General features: G+C 38.4%; 1 protein-coding gene across 13 annotated transcripts in view; it reads left to right on the forward strand.

Annotated features, from left to right (window-relative positions):
* Positions 1 to 18,648, forward strand: part of INVS (inversin) — a 173,909-nt gene that overhangs the window by 108,346 nt on the left and 46,915 nt on the right. For all 13 annotated transcript variants that reach the window (XR_006196012.1, XM_042913663.1, XM_042913664.1 and 10 more), the window contains 5 exons: positions 174 to 283; positions 3,621 to 3,792; positions 8,020 to 8,175; positions 8,677 to 8,906; positions 13,027 to 13,133. Coding sequence is in view for 12 of the 13 variants with exons in the window: in XM_042913663.1 (XP_042769597.1) it covers positions 174 to 283; positions 3,621 to 3,792; positions 8,020 to 8,175; positions 8,677 to 8,906; positions 13,027 to 13,133 (775 nt within the window). In the remaining variant the exon portion in view is untranslated. The remainder of the gene's footprint in view (positions 1 to 173; positions 284 to 3,620; positions 3,793 to 8,019; positions 8,176 to 8,676; positions 8,907 to 13,026; positions 13,134 to 18,648) is intronic.

An 18,648-nucleotide genomic window follows, 5' to 3' on the forward strand; every position in this document is an offset into this window, starting at 1 on the left:
ATCATTAAGATTTCAGTGTTGTAAGTGTTCGCCTTTGTTCTACGTGATCATAGTATTTTAGTGAGAAGTTAGAAGAAGCTATACTGGGGGCCACTATTCGGAAAACTTTCCTTAAAATAGATTATAAATTAACTAGTCCTTTTACGTGATAACTGCCTTGTGTCTACTTTCAGGCCATGCACAGATTGTCCATCTCCTTTTAGAAAGAAATAAATCTGGAACCATCCCATCCGACAGCCAAGGAGCAACACCCTTGCACTACGCAGCTCAGAGTAACTTTGCCGTAAGTAAAATGTGACAGTTATCTTTTTGCATAATTACATGTTTATTTTGACATAATTACAAATTCATATGCAGTCATAAGAAATAAAACAGCTAGATCCCATGTACCCTTCAGCCACATTTACCCCAAAGGTAACAGCTTACAAAGTATGAAACAGTATCATAAACAGGAAATTGACATTGCTACAATCCGCTCACCTTATTCACATTTCAGTTTTACACGTACTAGTGTTTCTGTTTGTGTAGCGATTGTATTTTAACAATTGCTCAGACTGTTAACTCTGACTGTAAAGCAAGGGATAGTTGTAAGTCATGTGAAATTTTAACACAGTTTTTATATTAACTGTTCAGTGTAACATTTTGTTCTATGTAAGTATGTTTCATCTTCTGGTTAATTTTATGGCACTAAGGTTTTATATACATTTAGTGTTCAAGTATTTTCTTTGTGTGGCAAGGCCTTAGAACTGGTCTAACCTTGGCTGGGATCCTGACTCTGCCATCGGCTGGCTGTATGACCTGGCACAAGTTTCTTAGCTTCCTAAGCCTTAGTTTCTTCACATGTAAAATGAGGATAATTATACCTTTCCTTTCAGGATTGTTGTAAGAATCAGAGAAAATTTGTGCCCAGTGCCTAGTGTAGTTCTTGGTACAGAGCAGGGACTCAAGAAATGCAATGCATTCTTACTATTGCTAGTGCTAATAATTTTGTGTATTATATAGCTGAGAAAGCAAAAATGTGAATTATTTCTAAAGATATTGAATATTATTAATAATTCTTCCCTTGCCACCCTTTACAGTTTTACAAAGCACTTTTGCATCCTTTATGTCCCTCAGTCCAGCCCGTAACATAGCAGCTAGGCTGTTTCAGCTTCCTGAGTAAGTGGCCTCCAAGAACTAGAGACTTATCCAAAAAGGCACATGTCAAAGCAGTCAGAGTTTATTTTACTGTATTCTGCATGGGTGTGTGTAGTGGAAACTTTGGTTACATTCAATTATAAGAATGTGGGCATCTGAGTGGCTCAGTCACTTAAGTGTCCGACTCCTGATTTCGGCTCAGGTCATGATCTCATGGTTGGTGGGTTCGAGCCCCACATTAGGCTCTGCACTGAGGGTGCAGAACCTACTTCGTATTCTCTCTCCCTTTCTCTCTGCCCCTCCCCTGCTTGCTCTCTCTCTCTCTCTCTCTCTCTCTCTCTCTCTTTCAAAATAAACAAACTTAAAAACGTTATAAGAATGCCATCATCAGCATAGTGTAATCCTATCTTCCTGACCTTCCCAAATGCACCACTGAATAAATTTAATGCTCAGATTCCTAAAATATCTTATTTTCCCATCGTTCTTTGTCTCTGGTACCTAGAGCAACTATAGCTATGGTCTCTCCTTCCTGGCATTTCTATAAATGTATCACCTAGACTTTTGGCAAACCATTATCTTCTATTGTCTCCCATTATTCTATTGTCTCAGAAAAAGACAAAGTATATTCTGAAGAGGAGCCCTTTCTTGTTACAGATAGATAAGAAATTCATTGGCCCAGCCTATTAAACCTACGGAAATCAGAACTCGATTCATATTTCAACGCAAGCCTGTGAGAGGACATGGTATCCCTAACTTAAAGAGGAAGAAACCAAGGTTTCAAGAGATGAAATGACTTGCCCAAGATCTTGAACCCACATCTTAGACTCCAAATTTAACATGTGCACAGATACCAGCAATTAAGTGACTAAGCTACTGGGAATAAGGAAGAATGGCAGAACATTATGGGTGTTTATCCAAAGAAATACTTGCTCTGGATAATCTGCCAATTACAGAGATGATTTTTTAATAATTATGCAAATCTTCTAAGCTCAGTTTCAAGCCCCTTGATCTCCTTGGACTCTGTTAACCCACAGGAGGCTATAAGTCCCTTTTTAGAAAATAATAACAAAAATCCACAAACCTCTGTGAACATTCATCATTAAGAAAACATACTCAACAAGGAAATGTTTACAAATTAGTAAAAGAAAACAGACCAAAAAATCACCAAGTTTTAAAATCCACTTGTTTATTCCAATCTTGTGTGTACTAAGCGTACACAGTAGATCCTAAGAGCACTCCACTCTAACGCCTCAGTAGCTCAATATGAGTTTTAACACTAGGAAGCGGTGTATACAGTGGCATACGGTGTATACAGTGGAAAGGGTGCTGTGATTTAGCTCTGGACTCCACTCCTGTATCTACCACCAGTGTTTGTATGACCTTGAACCCAAACTTCTTCATCTGGGAATGAAGGGCTGCCCTTGAATTTCTTCTTGCTTTAGAATATTGAGCATCAACACTTAGACACTTTGGGCCAGCTCACAACCTCCAGAATTTTTTTTTTTCCTGAAACTATTTTACTTCCATTCAAGCTAAAGTTTCTATGATCTCCCTAAATGTGTGTAAGCATCTGAGGCTTAAGGAAAGAGGCAATTTAGAAAGCTGTGAATATTAACCCCCATTAAAATTGTCAGGCCCTGTTAGGATTATTGCAGGTCCTAATTTTAGTGTGATTCCATAGAGGAAGGACCTGGAATATAGGACTTGATAAATAAATATCTGTTTAAATGAACTGAACACTGCATTTGTCAGTAGTTACACATCATTATTCAGTAAGTGCATTAAATATTTTTTTAATTATAGTGGCAAAACACACAACAAGAGAATGTATGAGGCATGGCTGAGTATACAGGTCTCTGCATGTAAAATGTCCAAGAAAAACCTAATGTTTTAATGTTGGTCATGACACTGAATATTTGAGTGTTTTAATTTTTTTTTTAACATTTGTTCATTTTTTGAGAGACAGTGAGACAGAGCATGAGTGGAGGAAGAACAGAGAGAGAGAGGAAGACACAGAATCCAAAGCAGGCTCCAGGCTCTGAGCTGGAGCACAGAGCCTGACGCGGGGCTCGAACACACGAACTGTGAGATCATGACCTGAGCCAAAGTCAGACGCTTAACTGACTGAGCCACCCAGGCACCCCATGAGTCTTTTAACCATCACTTCATCTCTCAAAGAGTGACCTATAAAGTTTTCAAACTTGATTGTGGATGTTCATCCTCAATTATGAGGATGTTGAATGAGGGAGTTAGGTTGTGTGTTTGAAATGTATGGAAACTAAAACTAATATATAAAGAAAGAGGATTGTTACTTTCAATGGAAATTGTAGTTTCATTATTCATAAAAAAGATAATTTCATTTGATTCGAAAGCAGGGAAAAAATACTTCGCATCTTAGAGGAAGTCACATATAACACTGGCTTTATTACCATAGAAAATGCTACCCTCTTGTCTCAATTTTTTTTAATCAAGTTTTCTTACAGGAAACAGTTAAAGTATTTTTAAAACATCCTTCAGTGAAAGATGATTCAGACCTGGAAGGAAGAACATCCTTTATGTGGGCTGCTGGAAAAGGCAGTGATGATGTCCTTAGGACTATGCTGAGTTTAAAATCTGACATTGATATTAACATGGCAGACAAATACGGAGGTACAGGTAAGAACTGGGAGACTTGTTCCATTTGCTTTCTTTAGGGTTCCAAAGTGTATAGGTGCCCTACAAGTTGTACAGTAATGCCTGAAATCATTGTTCCTAATCTAATATTGTTTGACTTCCATTGGCACATTTTAAGTTTAGGTTACCAGGATATCACTCCAAAAGCTTTATTTCCTCCAAGTTTGATGGCTCAAATTAGCCTATGTTTCTACCAGGTGAATGGTGGCATTTGGTTTAAAAGCCTGATTGCCCCTTAAACATGATTATGAGAACTCTTCATGTCGTTTATCTTGGTATAAAAAAAATAAATAAATAAACCTGTACTTAAACTATGCATATTTAGTAGTTATCGATCATACTTCAAAAATACAGGATTATATTTTAAGGAATGCACATATCTATGTATGTCTCATTTAATGTGCTCTTTTCTCAGATTTGAAGAGCATCACCTCCTCCCATATCTCCCATTTTAGAGATAACCCCCACATGACTCTTGAAGCTTCAGAGCTTCACATTAGATTTGCATCCAAAGCTTTCAGTAGATCCTTCTTTCGCTCTCTTTTTCTAAGAAGAGGCCCCTTTAACTGTGTGTTGGCTGATAAGAAAGGTATGAATTTTTTAGCTTTCGTTGTCAACTTGGAAGTCTCTACCTTGGGTACTATATCCTAATTACAAGTCAGAAAAAGAAAGAAAATCGCACATTAGCACAACACAGACCAGAGTAAAAACTCAGCTACAAGCTTCTCAGTGTTTTCTTACTTGTGGAAACACAGTAGAGCTGTTTGCACCCACCAGAACTACTGATGTGGCACTTGGTGGGGAGGCAGGGTTATACCTAATAATCTCCCTTTCTATCCCTATGCCACCACCCCTTCTAAACTGTTTTTTAAAGAGTTTTAGGTAATATCAATTTTAATAAAGACTTTAACTGTCAAGAGTATTTCTTTATCAGCACTTCACAGTAGACCTTAAGCTTCTTCTTTTTTTACTTTTTAACTTGTTTTATTTTTTATTTTTTTAAATTTCCATCCAAATGAGTTAGCATCTAGTGCAACGATTTCAGGAGTAGATTCCTTAGTGCCCCTGACCCATTTAGCCCCTCCCCCCTCCCACAACCCCTCCCATAACCCTCAGTTTGTTCTCCATATTTATGAGTCTCTTGACCTTAAGCTTCTTTTTTTTTTTTTTTAATTTTTTTTTTTTCAACGTCTTTTATTTATTTTTGGGACAGAGAGAGACAGAGAATGAACGGGGGAGGGGCAGAGAGAGAGGGAGACACAGAATCGGAAACAGGCTCCAGGCTCCGAGCCATCAGCCCAGAGCCCGACGCGGGGCTCGAACTCACGGACCGCGAGATCGTGACCTGGCTGAAGTCGGACGCTTAACCGACTGTGCCACCCAGGCGCCCCGACCTTAAGCTTCTTAAAGAGGGGTATATTGCAGACATGATATGTGGGACATTGAATTTATAAATGGTCTGAACGTTTCATTTTTTGTCAGACTCCCATTAGTATGCAGGCTTTCACTCCATCACTAGCTTTTCTTTTAGTTTAACTTTGTCGTGTATTTTAATAAAGTATGGGCAAGGATACTTCCATCCTTTTGACCAAAGGTGTCTTTCTGATGTGCCCCATGGTTGGAGTTCAGACATAACTTCTTCTCAGATTCGTCAGTTCCCTGGCTCTTTCTCTTAAGGGGATTTTATTATATGTCAGACATGCCTTCCTGCCATTTCTCTTCTACGAGAGTGAGTTTGTCTCCATCATCCCTCTACAGGGTTGTTTTTGCTTCCCATGAAAGAAGAGTTCTCATCAACATGCAACATACAGACATTATTTGGATCTTCATTCAAATAAACTGAAAAAAAAATATAAAACCATCAGGAAAATATGGGCATTATCTGTGTATTCAATATGGCGGAATTTTTGCTAATGTTTTTTAGATATGATAACGGGACTCTCCTGTCTTTGACATGCCAGGGCCCGGGCTCTGCAGACCACATTTCCCCCTTTGCCAGTAGGTGCCCTGCTAGAATCCACCCATAAGGGGCAGTAAAGAGAAACTAGAAGCTAGAAGAATGGGATTACACCTTCCTGTTTGCTTACTATTCTTGTTTTGGTTTCCTGTTCCTGTCAGCATCACCCTAGTCAGTCTTCTTCAACACAGCAGTGATAGTTTGTTCCAGTGGTGATGGTTAATTTCTTGCAATTTCTCCAACACTCACAGTACCAGCCCCAGAGCACCAACACCAGTCAAGCAGAGCCCTGCTCAGAGGTCTGAGTTTCCACTCCACAGGGCTCCTCTTCTAGGCTTTTAGGTTTTAGCAATTCCATCTTCTTCTTTATGTTCCCCTAGTCCTAGAATTGCTGGCTGTCTTCTGCATTTACTACCTCTGTGATACCTCAGTGTTTCCTTTTTGCTTTTTCAATTCTTCAATCCATAACTAACACATGTGCTCACAAGCCGGGGGGGGGGGGTGCAGAGAGAGGGAGAGAGAGAATCCCAAGCAGGCTAGGCATTGTAAGTGCAGAGCTGGAAGCAGGTCTCAACCTCACAAACCGTGAGATCATAATCTGAGCCAAAATCAAGTCCAGTGCTCAGCCAAGTGAGCCACCCAAGTGTCCCTAAATTATATTTTAAATCTTTCTGCTTCTCTTCATCTCCACTCCTGCCACCCTAGCTCAAGCCACCATCATTTTTTACTGAGTCTTCTTCAATAGTGTTAGCTGGTCTCCCTGCTTTCATTCTAACCTACTACAGTGCCTTCTCTTCAGAGCAGCTAGAGCAATCTGATTAAAGCACAAGTCAAATACTATCACTCACCTATGTAAAGTCCGTCAGTGTCTTCATCACTGGGCCCTATGTGGCCACTTATACCTGGCCTTCTCTACCTTTCCGACTTACTTGCCTTTATTCATTGTGCTGCAGCTTCCTAGCCTTCCTTAAACACATAGATTCACTCCTGCCCTTGGATCAACTGTTCTCTTTGCCCAAACTCCTCCCTCTAGAGATCTCTACATTGCTCTCTCTTTCTTTATGATTCAGGTCTCAACTTCAATATCAGCTCCTTAGCAAGGCTTTCCATCATCATCCGTTAAAGTGGTCTCCTAGTCACTCTGCATATCAAGGTACCTTTTAATACTCCCATTATACCATCTGTCACCATCTGACACTTTCTTGCTTATCCATTCCATTTTTATTTTGCTTCTCCTACTAGAACATAACCTTATGTATTTTGTTCTCTGCTGAATTCCCACCCTTACGTTAATACCCAGCCCGTAGCAGGTTCTCAGTAAATGCCCGGGAATCTGTGTTTTTATAGGCATCCTAGGTTTGGTCCATGGATCACTCCTTATGAAAGAAACATTGTTCTAGGCATTATAGAGCCATGATACTTAGGAAGAACTGGCCCAGACCTCTAGGCCCTTATGCTGGCAAACTCAGAACTTAAGCAGTGGTGTATTTAAATAGAATTTAAAGAGTAATCCAAAGAGTAATGGCATAAGTCAAGTGCTAGAATGAAGTAACATAGGCACAGGTCAGCATAACATGAAACTCATATATAGTCAAAATGACTCTTTCAAATCCCATTTGAAGGCAGACCCCATTCCTTCTCAGGTGTTTTCTCCAATGTTGAACAAGTTGCTGCTTCTTAAATTGGGCCCTGAGGAAATCAATGGCTTGCATTTGGAGCCATGTTGTATGAAAAATGCACTGAATACAGTGGGATGCACATACCCTCTGTACCACATGGGTATGCAGACCGATGGCAGGAATAGCATGGCTAAGCCACTGAAGGGCTGGTAGATTGACACCTCCCATTACACCAACCCTCAGGGGCAGATGTTTATTGAGTGGGTTGGTGGGCAGAATTGCCTGCCTCGTTTAAATCATTTCTCTTTTGTCATGTTTTTGTTCCCTTCCCCTCTAAGAGGGAGGAAAAGATAATAAAGTAGTAACTGAGGAAAGGAAAGCATTTCAGAGCAACAGGATGGAAAGGAAGAAACCATGAGATGAGAAAGATAGACAGGAAGGGAGGGGAAATGTGAGTAGTACATATGAATAGAAAGGAAGATTCAAATCTGTAGAAGTGAACAATAGAGAATCCTTAAGATTAAATTGCATTTAGCCAAAATGAAGACATCAGAAGAGGAAAAGATACACAGAATAAGAAAAAGTGGACGTTGTTATCAAAGAGTTCTTTGCTTTCTTTTGCTCCCTTTCCAGCATTACATGCCGCGGCCCTTTCTGGCCACGTCAGTACCGTGAAGTTATTGTTGGAAAATAACGCTCAAGTAGATGCCACTGATGTCATGAAGCACACTCCACTTTTCCGAGCCTGTGAGATGGGACACAAAGATGTGATCCAGACACTTATTAAAGGTTAGTTATTGAGAGTGCTCCTACTAAGTCTCTCTCAGAAGGTAGGAATTGTTGCATTCGCTGAAACGCTTACAGGCAGAGGGCCACCCGGGTGGACAGATGGAGGGAGGAGTGCCCACACGTACGCATACACGCATGCATGCACACATGCATGCGCACCTACACACACACACACACACACACACACACACACACACACACACGGGCGTGCACGCACGCATGCACACACAAGCATCAGGAAACCTGAGGGCCACTCCTAGTTCCACCTGTTGGTAGTTGTGTGATTTTGGAAAAACCACTTCACCTGCCTGATCCTCAGTTTGATTTCGTGTAAACGGAAAATGACTCCTACCCTGACCAGCTTACAGGCTTGTTGTAAAAATCCAAAGCAGATAGTATACAATGCTAAGAGCAAAGCATTTAAGGGACTGCTGTTTTCAGACTCCTTTTTGATCAGTGCTCTCTATGTTCAACATTTTACTGATATTTTTGCTTTTTCAGGTGGAGCAAGGGTAGATCTAGTGGATCAAGATGGACACTCTCTCCTACATTGGGCAGCACTGGGAGGAAATGCTGATGTTTGCCAGATCTTGATAGAAAATAAGATCAATCCAAATGTGCAAGATTACGCGGGAAGAACCCCTCTGCAGTGCGCTGCCTATGGCGGCTACATCAACTGCATGGCAGTGCTCATGGAAAACAATGCAGACCCTAACATTCAAGACAAAGAGGTAGAAATTCTAAGTCTTTTCTGTATTGTTTGCTCCAAGGTGTTTGTTTATTCTTCATTAACTAAAATAAAGTAAAACAACATTTTACCAAGTAAAGAGATCACTTATAAATTTATGTGTTAATTAAAAATGAGTCTTATTTTTCCCTATTTTCCTTCTAGTTCTTGTCTCTATAGCCATATATAATTTAACAAAGCCATAATACAGAATGGGAATAATTTCATAACTTCTTAAAATAAACATACATGGTATATGTGTATGTATGTGTATACATACATATATGATACTTCATAAACCACATTTTTGTTTTGTTCACTTAAAATTATCACCAGCATTTTGTCCTTTGGTATATAATTTTCCACATAATCATAGATGCTGAATATTCCAAAGTTCTAAGAGCTTTATGTTTCATAACTCATTCAATTCTCACAGCAACTTTCTTTTTTTTTAATATATGAAGTTTATTGTCAAATTGGTTTCCATACAACACCCAGTGCTCATCCCAAAAGGTGCCCTGCTCAATACCCATCACCCACCCTCCCCTCCCTCCCACCCCCCATCAACCCGCAGTTTGTTCTCAGTTTTTAAGAGTCTCTTATGCTTTGGCTCTCTTTCACAGCAACTTTCTAAAGGAGTTGCTATTATTATTCCCATTTGCAGGGTAGAAAATCGAAGCTCATAGAGCTTAAATAATTACCCTAAGGTGACAACAGGGCCAGGGTTATTGTGGAGAGTCAGGATCCAAACTATGTTTGTAACCCCAGTTTTAAAGTTAAATAAGTAACTTCCTATTGCTGGATAGTTTTTCGTGATATTATAAATCACATTTCATTAATCATCAAAGTGCATTTAACTTTTTTTTAATTGTATCCTTAGAATAATTTCCCCTAAGTGAGATTATTTATTATTGGTATATGAATATGATTCAGCTCTTATATATTACTGCCAAACTGCTTTCTAACCCATGTGGGTTAATATCCACTTCCCTAGCCATATAGGATTGTATTGACTTCTCTCAGTTTTGCCACTATGGACTTTTTTTGCTAGTTTAATTGTATTAAGTCTTCAAAAATACTGGCATATTATGTTTTTCCAAGCCAGAAAATATAATTTCTATTAATTCACTCAATATATATTTATCAGGATTGTTCCTATATGTGAGAGTGACATAATGAAAAATATGTAAAAAATGGTTCTTGTACCTATGTTATTAGAAATGCATCTTTTGCAATCTGTAGTATCTTCTACATTTTTTTTTTACAAGTTGCTGGTTTCTTACATAAGTAGTATGCCAAGCTACTTTCTAGTGTTTTTAGGTCTTATGTACTGTTTTGGATTATGTGCATATACAGCCATATCATCTGTGAATATCATACCTTATTGAACTGTGACCTCCAATACAATGTTGAATAGAATTGGTGATAGTTAGCACCCTTAATTCATTCTGGCTTCTCAAGGGGAAAGCTTTAACTATTTCACCATTGAATATGGTGTTTGCTATAGGTTTCCTTGTATTTCTAGTTGCCAAGAATTGGGGTTTTTTATTCACAATTAGCCATTTAATTTTTGTTAGATACTATTTCTGCATCTTTCAACATGTTTTTTTTACCTCTTTGCTGTTTACATGGTGAATTAAAAGGAGTTAGGAAGTAGTTCCTCTTATTCTCCTAAAGAATTTGTGTAATACTGATATTACTTCCTTTTAAATGTTCAGAAAAATTCCCTGGTGAAGCCATCTTATCTAGAGGTATTCTTTGTGTAAAAGGTGTTAATAACTGACTCAGCATCACTAATAAATACAAGACTATTCAGATTTCTAATTATTTTCTTTTCAGCCACGGTAAGTTGCATTTTTTGAGAAATTGATCCATTTTATTAAAAATATCAAATGTTTTGCATAAGGTTGGTCACATATTCTCTTACCTTTTTTATGACTATAGGACCTATAGTAATTTCCTCTTATTCATTTCATATATTGGTAATGTGTGTTGTCTCTTTTCTTTTTAAAAAAATTTTTCCATCTTATTCATCTTTTCAAAGGACTTACTGTCTTTGTTAATTTTCCATATTTGAAGTTATTTACTATTTCATTGGTGTTTACTCTTATCTTTATTATTTCCTGCCATCTACTTCCCTCAGGTTTGATTTACTATTTTTTTAAAGATTCTTTTGGTGAAAGCTTAAATCATTGATTTTTTTTTTAGTATTCACTTCCAATATATGTATTTACACATGATTCTTATTCTAAGCCTGCGTTAGCTTTATCCTGAAAGTTTGGATAAGCTGTACCATCACTGGGGCATCTGGGTGGCTCAGTCAATTGAGCATCCAACTCTTGATTTTTGGCCTAGATCATGATCACAGCGTGGGATTGAGCCCTGCGTCCGGCTCCACTCTGAGCATGGAGCCTGCTTCGGATTCTCTCTCTCTCTCTCTCTCTCTCTCTCTCTCTCTCTGTCTCACACACACACACACACACACACACACACACACACACAAAGTTGCACCATCACTATAATTGGGTTCAAACATTTTCTAATTTCTATTTTGATTATTGTTTGGCCCATAGATCATTTAGAAGCATATTGTTTAATATCTAGGCAGTTTGGCATTTTCTCATTATCTTTCGATTATTGATTATGTTGGTTTCCTCCTGGCTGCTAAAAAAAATTACCACAAACTTAGTGGCTTAGAACAGCGCAAATATATTATCTTACTGTTCTGGATGTCAGAAGTCCAAAATGGGTCTCATGGGGCTAAAAATCAAAGTGTGGGCAAGATTGCATTCCTTTTGAAGGCTTTAGGAAAGAATCTGTTTCCTTAATTTTTCCAGCTTCTAGATGCTGCCCTCCTTCGTTGGCTTCCCTTCCTCCATCCTCAAAGCTAGCAATGACTAGCTGAGTCACCTTTTTCCTTAATTTTTCCAGCTTCTAGATGCTGCCCTCCTTCGTTGGCTTGTGGCCCCCTTCCTCCATCCTCAAAGCTAGCAATGACTAGCTGAGTCACCCTCACACTGCATCACTCTGACACTCACTCCCCCATCTCCCTCCTTCAGTTACAAGGACCCGTATGATTACATTGGGCCTGCTCAGATCATCCAGGATAATCTCCCCATCTCAAGTTCAGCTGATTAGCAACCTTAATTCCATCTACAACCTCAATTCCCCCTCTCCAATATCATAACATAGTTACAGATTCCAGAGATTAGGATGTAGACATCTTTGCAAAAGCATGCATTTATTCTGTCTACGACACTGATTTGTAACTTCAGTTCTACTGTGGTCAGAAAGCAATCAGAATAACACAATTATTTTATTTTATTTTGTTTTATTTTATTTTATTTTATTTTATTTTATTTTATTTTATTTTACTTTACTTTATTTCAGAATTATCTTAATCCTTCAAAGTCTTTTGAGGCTTTCTTTGTGGCCCAGCCTATGATCGATTTTGGTAACCGTTCTATGTACACTTGAAAAGAATACTAATTGTGTCATAGTTGGATACAATGTTATATATCACTTAGATCAAAGTTTTTTACTGTATTGTTCAGGTCTTCTATATCTTTACTGCTCTTTTATTTATTTGTTCTATGAACTATTACAAAGGACGGGTTAAAAATCTCTCACCGTGATTATGGATTTGACCATCTCCCCTTTTAATTTTGTCATTTTTTGTTCTGTATATTTAATAGCTGTGGCATACAGATTTAGGGTTGTGATATCTTCCTCTTTGACTTCTTTAAAACTATGAAATATCCCCCTTGTATCTCTGGCAATGCTTCATGCCTTCTTTATTTTTCATGGTATTAAATTTTTTTTTAAGAATACAGGTCATTTATTTTGTAGAATCTCACTCAATTGGAGTTTGCCTTATGATTCCTCATAATTAGACTTAAGTTTTACATTTTTGGTTAGAATATTATACAAGTGATATTGAATCCTTCTCGGGGTATCACCTCTAGAAACATATCGTTCCTTTTAACATAGTATTAATTTTGATCACTTGGTTAAGATACCATCCATTTTCTCCACTGTATATTTAATATTTTCCCTTTTCATAATTAAGTATGTGTCCAAAAATACCTACTCCAGATATACCTGATTTTTGTTTATGCTTATAGGGAAGAACAGCTTTGCACTGGTCCTGTAACAACGGATATCTTGATGCCATTAAATTACTGTTAGACTTTGCTGCTTTTCCTAATCAGATGGAAAATAATGAAGAAAGGTAAGCTATTGATGAAAAGAATGTATTGTTGTTCAACTCACATCCTTTCTGCTATATGAAAAAATCTCTATATAAAAAAATATATTAAAAAATTTTATATAAAAAAAATTTAGATACTAGTTCAGAAGTAATAAGTATACTCATAAAGAAACACCACACTACAGTAAGAAATCCTAAACCTAAAGAAAAGTGTTGATTTAGAATCATGGGATTTTAAAATTATTCAGAACTTTAGATATTACTTCTGGCAAGCTCACATTCTACAGATGAGGACACTTAGGTTCTTGTGGCTTGTAGCTGGCATAAAGTCAGGGGAGTCCTGACTGACCAGACCTAGGAATTTGGTCAGGACAGTAGAATGTGTCTTATGTTCAAGAAATTTCTCCTGATAAAGAGGTTATTATCAGTTAGTGGACAGAGGTGCCATCATGTGGCATGAAAAATAAGGAGAAGGTGAGAGGATTGAATAATGTAAGATTCAGAGTTAGGCTGGAGTTATGCCCCAGGGCCCAGGCCCAATAAAAAGGAGCAGACACAGTGTGAAGTCTAAGCAGGAGACAGTGTTGGCCATCTTGGATCTAGGAAGATTCTGAACATGTGACTTCCACACCTGAGCTCTGCCTGGCCAGGTCTGTGTTTTGGAACCATTGTTCACGGATGCTATAACTGCAGTGCTTCCTCCCATGACACCAGCCCCACCCCCATAACCACTGCCAGTTCTGTGGGAGATTTTGTGGAGAAGGGGGCACTTTTTCTAGGCCACCTGTTTGTGTTAGGAAAACTGCTCCTCCTTTCTGGGGTGAACCCCTTCATCCCTCCCACTACTTTTCAGAACCCCTCCCCATTAAAGATAGCCTCCGCCTATTATTTTCCAATTTATTTCTTTTCTGAAGTTTGTCTTCTCTGCCTATAAAGCCCTCCTGCTCTCGGAGTGCCTGCACTGCTCCGTTTATTTACCCTTACTCACAGTTCCCGCCTTTGCTGTCTGCCTTCTATCCTCACATTTACGCTGAAACAGTGTCTGAGTGGTCTCTGACAGACCCCTCATTGAGAAATCATATGTTGGTCCCCCTGTCTACTCTCATTGGCCTTTCTGCATCGCCTGGTTCTGCTGACCCCTCTTCTTTACCTTTACTGAGACTATCTTCTCCAAGCTTCTGTGACAGTTTAGTTTCCTGATTCTCTTGCAATCGTGTCTGCTCCTTCTCCATTTATTTTGGCTCCTTTTCCATTTTTTTATTTTTTAAACATTCTTCAAGGATTAGATCTTTCCTCTCAGCCCATCTCCACGGAGGCTTCAGTAATCACCTGGGTGCCAGTGAGTTCTAAATCCGTCTTTCAGACTCAGTGTCTCTCCTTGGTTCACACTGTCATTTCCTTTTTATTACCAGCACCATTGTCTAAATCTTGCCCTCTTTGACTCATTCCCGGGACTATTGCAATGCCTCCTTGCTGTTCTGCACCCTTTGAAATTTCCCTCCTTCAGTTCATTTGGTTCCCAAGTAGCCTCCCTAAATCATATTTCTAATATAATTGTTAGTCACGTCATTCCTCCATTCAAATGCAGTCCCATCTAAGAAGATTATTCTGATCCCCGAGGCAGGTGTTCCAAACAAAGCTCTCCCCCACACTGTGGGTTTGTATAGCACTTAGCACACTTCACTTTATCTGATAATTTTATGTAATCCTTTTTCTGTGTTAGCAGAGAACTCCTGAAGAGAATCGTCATCTCTGTGTTTCTCACAGTGCTTTTCAGGAAGTAAGTGCTCAGTAAATAACTTGCATTGTTGAGTTGATGCTTTCAGGCTCCCAGTAGCTTCCCCTGCCTCACACCTGCATTAGAAATTTCTGGAATTCTTTAGGGCGCCCGGGTGGCTCAGTTGGTTAAGCATCCAACTCTTGGTTTTGGCTCAGGTCATGATCTCACGGCTTCGTAGATTCAAGCCCCACATGAGGCTCTGCGCTAGCAGTGTGGAGCCTGCTTGAGATTCTCTCTCCCTCTCTCTCTGCCCCTCCCCTACTTGTGCTGTCTCAGTCTCTCTCAAAATAAATGAACTTTAAAAAAAAAAACAGGGGCGCCTGGGTGGCTCAGTCAGTTAAGCGGCCGACTTCGGCTCAGGTCATGATCTCGCAGTCCGTGAGTTCGAGCCCCACGTCGGGCTCTGTGCTGACAGCTCAGAGCCTGGAGCCTGTTTCGGATTCTGTGTCTCCCTCTCTCTCTGATCCTTCCCCATTCATGCTCTGTCTCTCTCTGTCTCAAAAATAAATAAATGTTAAAAAAAAAAATTAAAAAAAAAAAAACAAAAAAGAAAGAAAGAAACTCTGGAATTCTTCGAGTACATACAGTATTAGGTAAATCAGACTAGTATGTCTTACTTTGGAAGGGGTTGTATAAAGAACTCACTGTCTCTATTATAGTCAAATGACAACTGCAAAACCAAGAAGACTCGAAGATTTAGGGGTTTGGACATTGAAGGAAGCTGGAAAGCCAAGCAGAATCCTCAAGGCTGAGGTTTTGACATGAAAGCAGATATGTGAGAGAGAAGATTTCGCTCTTAGAAATCCCATAAAGGCAAAAGGGAAAGGTTAAGAATCCTAAGGAATTTGTGGTGATTTATTAGGTCTATTAGAAAGGATTTATTCTATAACAGTATTTACTGCCTGACTGCTGTTTTCTTAGGAAACAGTAAAAACATTTGTTGTTGTAATTCAGTTCCCATTTTTAGGGGAAGCCTTAAATTTCAGGCCTAAGTAAGAGTATGAATTAAGGTGCTTACTGCCTCCTAGAGTAAACATATGTTAATTACAGACCAAAAGACTGAAGGAAAAATCCTCCTAACTGTACTTGCCAATCTTTAGATGAAAAGAGACAGTGGCAATATCCTAGTCTCCTTTAATGTTTCATCAGCAGTGCACCTTGACGTGCAAATGTCAGAACCCGGCTCTGCCTTTGATGTTTATTGACATTCCAGTTTAGGCCTTCCACTCATCCCATCAGACCATTCCTGCACAGGCAAGGCCAATTGTATCTTGTCTCTTGGCTTTATCTACATTGTTTCTTGACTGGTTACCATCAACGTGGTGCTAATTTTTACTTCTCATGCACTGACACCAAGCACTTGATGTGCACTGTATAGACATAATTTTTGCCAACTACCGCTGGCTTTCAGTCAATAACTATCTGACAGCCACCCTCCGGCATCGATGGGAATATTCACAGCACTTGAGTGTTTCTAAATTGAATTTGGGGTGAAGAAAGATTCAATAGTAGTAATTTGCAATATGGTCAGTCCCCAAACACTAGGCATAGACTTTGGTCTTAAAATATTTCTGGATGTTTGGACTGTGTTTCCATGAATCAAGTATTGACTAAGAATCCTAATTTGAATAAGCCAATTATAAAGAAGGCATTTTTTTAGAAAACTGGGAAATCTGTGTTTGGAGTGGGTACTAGATTTTGCTAAGGAATTCCTGTTAATTTTGCTGAATACCGTAATGACGTTGTGCTCATGTCCACATTATTTGTGGATCAATACCGTAGTGCAGAATGATTAAATAATAGGAATTCTAGGATTTGCTTTAAAACACTTCACCAAAAATAATAAGAAAGGAGTTGGAGGAAGCAAATGTGGCAGAAATCTTGCTAATTGTTAAATTTGGGTAATGAGCATATAAATGGTTATTATGCTATTTTTATGCTTGAAGTTTCTCATAATAAAAATACAGTTTTTCATGATAAAGATATTTAAAATATAATTTTCCATCCACAAGTGTCCTGAGAGATATAGCAAAGGCAGAGGTTGGGCCTTACTTTCACACACCAGATTTTGATAATCCTGCTTGTATACTGTGTGAAAAAGACACTCCTATTAGTAATTCTAGAAAAGATGATCAAACCTACTAAACGCATACGTAATTTGCACGTTGATTTGAGAAGCAGCTTCATTCTGTACAAGGATTATATTCCAGGACTGATAGATGTGCTGTGGAAGGATTACTGAACAGGGAGTCATACAGTCTTAGTTCAGGTCTGGGTTCTGCAGGGAACTAGTTACACAACCTTCAGCAAGTTGCTTAAACTTTCTGAATCTATTTACTCATTTATGAAATGAAGCTGTTAAGCCAAAAGACCTCCAAAATTCAGTTTAGCTCTACTGTCATAGAGTTCTGTGACTCTGATAATTTTTTCCATTGGGAGAGAGTACGGTCATGAAAGATATTTTAGAATACATAGTGATTACACTTATCTTGATCACTTCATCACTGTATTGTGCACCTGAAACTGATTCAGTACAGTATGTTAACTATACTAGAATTAAATTTTTTTTAAATAATAAAATTTTTAAATAAAATATATAGTGAAAAATTTTAAAGTTCTTCTGAATTTACAAGACACTACCTACTTATAGATAATGTTTTTAAAGTTTATGTTGGCACCTCTACCATAGGGCCTTCTGGTCCCTGAACAGCGAAGACAGATCAAGATGTCCTAAAAATGAGAGTTTCTTAATTTTAACATACAGACTTCCTTCTGAATTCAGTTTCCTTATAGAAGTGACCAAACCACCCTTTGCTTATACTGAAAAATCTCCTCCATTGACGTCTATGACTGTCAGGTGAATTTTGAAGAGAGAAAATCTCTATAATCACTGGATGATTTTCTGTGTCTAATCATGCATCCATATAATCATCAGTTTTTCCACCTCATAAATCAGCTGATCATTTCTTCCTAACACCTCTGATTGTGTTGGATTAGTAACAGTCTCCCAGAGAGGAATCAGATCAGTAGCAGTCGTTAGGTGGCCATAACTCCTAGCTTGGGTCCTGTGGGAACAATATCGATGACATGTGACCATGGTATCACAAACCCTGATGCAGTGCATGTCCTATAATAATAACAACAACAGCTGACATTTATTAATTGCTTCTTTTATGCCAGGCACAGTGTTATCTTCTTTGGATTTATTATTTCATTTATTCTTCATGCCAAATCTGTAGTGAGGAGAGGTAAGTTGGTTAAGAAGTGACAGTCAGCATTACCATTGTTGGAAGGTAGAGTTGGGATTTTATTTTACTTCAATTTTTGTATTTTTTTGCATTATTTTAATACTTAAAATATGTGTCATTATTACAAAGTAATCATTTAAAAAACATACCTGCCGAGATAACAACACTGATTAATTCTAAGGGGGGGGGGGGGGAAATAGATGACTGTTATTTTCTTCTGTGTATTTATCCAATTATTTTATATTTCCAGAAATAGAAAGGATATATTTTAAGAAAGGAATTTGCCCAAAATTATACATCTAGAAAGTAGCCAGTTGAGATTCAAATATATAGCTATATGACAATAAAACCCATCTTTTCTAAATAATATATTTATCAAAAAGGTATGCACAGTGTACAGAATTTAAAAGGTATAAAAAGGCATAAAAGGGGCACCTGGGTGGCTCAGTTGGTTAAGCATCCAACTCTTGATTTCGGCTCAGGTCATGAACCCACGGTTTGTGGGTTC

This window comes from Panthera leo, chromosome D4, assembly GCF_018350215.1.
Source record: "Panthera leo isolate Ple1 chromosome D4, P.leo_Ple1_pat1.1, whole genome shotgun sequence".
Lineage (NCBI taxonomy): Eukaryota > Metazoa > Chordata > Mammalia > Carnivora > Felidae > Panthera > Panthera leo.